Raw genomic sequence first — 4913 nt, 5'->3', positions numbered from 1 at the left:
GCCCCCTACCACCCCCCTCCCCCCCCCCCCCCCACACACACACACACAATACTTTTTTTTTTATTCTGGAGGATTAGGTGAATCATCTAACTCTGATGGGCCAACTGCAGCCTCCGAAACTCAGCGGTAATGGCTCCACCTCTCTAACCTTCTCCATTTAAATCCAAGCTTCATTCGTATGGCACAGGGCTTGAACATGTGACCTACGTCACAAGTCCCTCTACCTTTGCCACTTGAACTAAGCCCTGAGGGCAATTTGATTGTTATTTGAACCAATTTAGAGTTAAGATACTCTGGCTACATGCATCACATTGAACAAGGAGCAATGAGGCATCGTTTAAAAAAACACTGAAGTCAAAGAGTATCGGAACACTGACAGATCAACTCGAGTATCATTAAAATGTAACTGTAAATTAAGTCTATCACACTTTTGGTCATTGCTCAAGTCTAGAGCATCAAAAGCAATCAGCCAAGAATACTAAGTGCAATTTTACTAAACCTTGTAAAAAACCAAAAAATTCTGAAGTTTGATTTCTGGTGCAGGAATATTAAACTCATCCCAACCTTAAGGCAAGCGATAAATAAGGAATCCAAACTTCTAACAAACACCTTAGAGTGAGTTAGTCAACAACTAAGCTTTAACAACATTCTCTCATTTAGTAGTGAGGTGGACTAACATCTCACTTAAGTATCTAGCAAGAATATTACTTTATAGGTAGATTAAATAAAAATTATACAAGTAAATATAAGTAGATTATTATTAATAATACTTTTATTAGTTCTGACTAGAAAATTGTCAATCAGTAGAAGTTGGATGCATTAAGAGTACTAATATGTAGCTTCTTCAGAACCATTTGACTATTTATATATTACACACCAAATATGTGTTCCCCACATGCAAAGTACCTATTTATATATCACATGAATGAACAAGTATCTTTATTTGCCAAGTCGGTGTTTCCATTATAACAAAAAAAATCAATAAGCTTGTCATATAAAGTCAAAAAGTAAATTAAGTCAATTAGAGAGATGTCCCAGCACTAACCACAATATTGAGCATCAAGAGAATGGAGAAATAAGCTGCATTAACAATGTAAGAAAAACAAAACTTGGACCACAACAGTACAAGCTGTGATTTAAAATAAAGGAAATTGTGAGCTGATTAAGCCACTGGTGAAAATTTGTTTAACTTGAAATTGATACACATGAACTCTTGCGTAATTCAGTTTCACCGTTCTACAGAAGCACTACCTACAATTATTCCTCCAAAAGTGTTCTAAATTTGCTATAGACTATAAATTACAAGAGAATTCAGAAAATATTCAGACGTAATTATACTAATGATACAACAGGGCAACCAACAAGGATTCTCTTTTTCAAGTCCCTTTCAGTGGTTGCAAATAAATGGGGTTTTTCTGGCAAATGTTAAGCCCTGAAGCAGGTGAGACAAATAGGCCTCGGCTCTGGTCCCTATAATCTTCAAAGAGACAAGTCCAACCTCAACGGTTATTGACTTGTTCGAAGTGCCATAAGAGAACTAACAACACAGGCAGCACAAAGACCCTTGAAAGGACGGTGCCCTCTGATCCAGTAGGGACCAATACAAGCTCAATCGGAAACATAACAGTTGTCAAAGATATCTGTACTTGAAAAATGGTTATTCGTTATTCTGAACACATACCTTTTTGATGGATCAATTGTCCTTTGGTATGGCAATCGCATCATGCAATTGCCCAGTTCAAGTACATTCATTGAGTGCTAACCACAGTGCAAAAATTTCCTTAAAATCGTCCAAGAAAACATTTTCAGCCAATAAGCTATTCACCAATTAGTCATCATCAAAGAATTTACAACATGAGCAGAAGGAAGGGGAAGGATGCAGAGGAAAGAGCTCGCTGGTGGAGTGGACTAGGGAGTCATTGGCACTTGCGAGGAGCATAGCATGCCTGGCACAGAGCTGAAGTGGAAAATGTAGGACTAAGACTACCTGTTACCCCAAGTCCTGCAGGAATGGATCAGAAAGTTCCAATGTTCCATTTACATTGCTAGTCTAAATCTTAAAGACATAGTACCTTTCCTCCACCATGAACAATCTCCGTTTGATAAGTAAGGTTGAACTTCGAAACCAATCATGTCAAGATATCCAGCATTAACGAAATGAGTGTTAGGACCCTATCCAACTGCTTCCTGGTTGCTTTAACACTCCACATTTATTCATCAGTTTCCTCACATTAGCAGAGTCCTCCCAGTTCTCCGCACTAGCATAAATATTGGATAAAAGCACATACACCGTGGGGTTATTCTTCTCAGTCTCAAGCAGAAATCCCGCAGCAATTCTGCCTAGTCTAACGTTGCCATAAGCAGCACATGAACTGAATAATGTCCACCAAACAGTGGAATCTACATCAACATGCCTATCTTTTACCAGTTTTTCTGCCTCATCAAGATATCCAGCCCGACCTAGAAGATCAACAATGCAAGAGAAGTGGTCTGCTGTAGGTTCTATACCGTAGGTATGAACCATGGAGGTAAAAACTTCAATGCCTTTATCGATTAAGCCTGAATGGCTGCAAGCTGATAGAACTGCATTAAAGGTCGTGTTATCTGGTTTGACCCCACCTAATTCTTGCATCATCTCAAAGCAATGTACAGCTTCCTTGCCTTTCCCATGCTGTGCATATGCAGTAATAATTGAATTCCAAGAAACTGTGTCTTTTTGTGTCATTATCTGGAACACCTTTAGAGACCAATGCAACAGTCCACATTTTGCATACAATGTAATGAGGGCATTTCCTAAAGATATTTCTGAAATGAATCCAGATTTGAGAATGTAAGTATGAATCTCCTTCCCTTGTTGTAGAGCTGAAATGCTGGCACAAACACTCAAAATGATGCTTAGAGTAAAAGGATTAGGCATCAAACGTTCACTCACAACCTCAGAGAAGAGGTGCAAGCACCCCATGGGTAGTCCATTGAGATGACAACCAGAAATCAAAGTATTCCAAGAGATCATGTTTCTAGGGAACATGTCATGAAAAACTTGATAAGCTTGCTTCATTTCACCATGCTTACAGAAGGCAGAGAGCAGCGCATTAGATACTTCAGTCTTCAAGATAAGGGCCTTCTTCAAAACAACACCCAAAATTATTTCAACAATTACTAGAGACTCTGAGCTTGCGAGTATGCTTCCTATCGTAAACTCGTCTGGCTCTAACCCTTCCTTCTGCATCTGAATGTATGCAGAAATTGCTGCACTGTCCAAACAATTTTGGGCATAACTTGTAATCATGGCATTCCACGACACGCTATCCTTCACCTTCAGTCTTTCAAAAACTAAAAAGGCTGCATTCAAGTTCCCGCAACTAGCATACATGGTTATTGTTGCATTAGCGATAGACGTATAGTTTTCTAAACCTATTCTAGCAACTTGAGCATGCAGTTGAGAAGCAATTCTAATACATGAACATGAACTCATTATACTCACAAAAGTGAACTCAGTAGGTCTCAAAGAAAACTTACGCATATCCTTGAACATTACTAATGCCTCCTCAGCTCTTTCCATACTCACTAAACCAGCTATCATTGCATTATAAGTTACAGGATCAAGCACTTCATCCTCAGCTTCTTCAAATACTCCAAAAGCATCAAAATCATTATTACAGTTAAAATACATGGTAACCAAAGCATTAATCACTGAAGCTCTTACCAAAAAACCCGTCTTGATGACCATCGAATGCACTTGTCTTCCGAAATCCAATAACTCCATATCACACAAACTTAAAACACTAGCAAAAGCATAATTATCATATCTAACACCTAAAAAATGCATTCTTTGAAACAAATTCAAAGCAATCCCGTGATACCCACTTTCAGCACACCCAGTAATCATTGCATTCCAAACAGCCAAATTCCTCTGCGGCATTTCATCAAACACCTTACAAGCATACCCAACTTCCCCCAACTTAGTACAGGCAGACAATAGCGTAGTCCAAGAATAAACATCTGGGGTTTCAATTTCTTTAAAGACCCTTTTAACTGAACCCAAATCTTTAGATTTGGCGTAGAATGAAAGAAGAGAATTTGATACATGTGGGAATTGTTTAAGGTCTGTTTTAATGGCGAAACCGTGGAGCTGATTGCCGAAGCTAGTGTTTACAATGTTGGCACATGCGGTGAGAGTGGTTGAAAGGGTGTAATGATCTGGTCGGAGATGAAGGGAAGAGTGAATTTGGTTGAAGAGAGAGAGAGCATCGGAGAATTGGTGGGAATGAGTGAAGTTTGAAAGAAGGCAATTGAGTTTGATGAGTTGCTTTGAGGAGCTTTCGGTTAACTTCATTCTACATCTAATAATTCTTATTCACTAGGGTCGTGCATAAGAATAAAATCAATTTTGAATAGATTATAATTAATTAACATAACAATCGAATTAAGACCCGATCAATTCGATCCCGTCCAAATATACTTCGGTTAGAATTGGGCATGGAAGAGGTGTACATAGGTCGGTTTGGTTTGGCTTTTCATAAAATAAAAAAATAAAAAATTAAATCAATTATGTCGGTTTATTAAATCTAAAAATCAAATCAAACCACATAAAGTCGGTTTTTTCGGTTTCGGTTTTTTTGATTTTTTGCAACTATACGGTGTTTGAAAAAGAGATCAAATATATTTTCACTTACATGTGTGATAAGCTAAACTTAAAAAATGTTAAATGAATAGAAATTTTCGAAAAAACGGTAAAATTCACATGAGTACAAAATATTTTTTGTGAAATATCAACGCTCATTATGTTAAATTAATAAGATTAAAAGCTACATGCAAACTGAATATTAACATATAAATAATATTTTTTATCTATAAATAAAATAAATTTATATATATATATATTATAAATTTTCCAAGCCCAAATTTGAAAT

The 4913-nt window shown here is 37.2% G+C and overlaps 1 protein-coding gene across 1 annotated transcript; it reads right to left on the bottom strand.

The window, feature by feature from the left end:
- Positions 1-1137: 1137 nt before the first annotated feature.
- Positions 1138-4336, bottom strand: LOC102596375 (pentatricopeptide repeat-containing protein At3g49740). The gene has a single exon (XM_006360618.2). The coding sequence runs from the start codon at positions 4334-4336 to the stop codon at positions 2165-2167; it is 2172 nt and encodes a 723-aa protein (XP_006360680.1). The 3' UTR covers positions 1138-2164.
- Between the last annotated feature and the right edge of the window lie 577 nt (positions 4337-4913).

The sequence above is a fragment of the Solanum tuberosum genome, unplaced genomic scaffold (genome assembly GCF_000226075.1).
Source record: "Solanum tuberosum cultivar DM 1-3 516 R44 unplaced genomic scaffold, SolTub_3.0 scf00328, whole genome shotgun sequence".
Classification (NCBI taxonomy): domain Eukaryota; kingdom Viridiplantae; phylum Streptophyta; class Magnoliopsida; order Solanales; family Solanaceae; genus Solanum; species Solanum tuberosum.
The sequence above is the reverse complement of the archived record's forward strand: the minus strand, read 5'-3'. Positions and strand labels throughout refer to the sequence as shown.

Excerpts from the sequence above, each read along its gene's own strand:
- LOC102596375 (XM_006360618.2), bottom strand. The coding sequence starts at position 4,336 with ATGAAGTTAACCGAAAGCTCCTCAAAGCAACTCATCAAACTCAATTGC.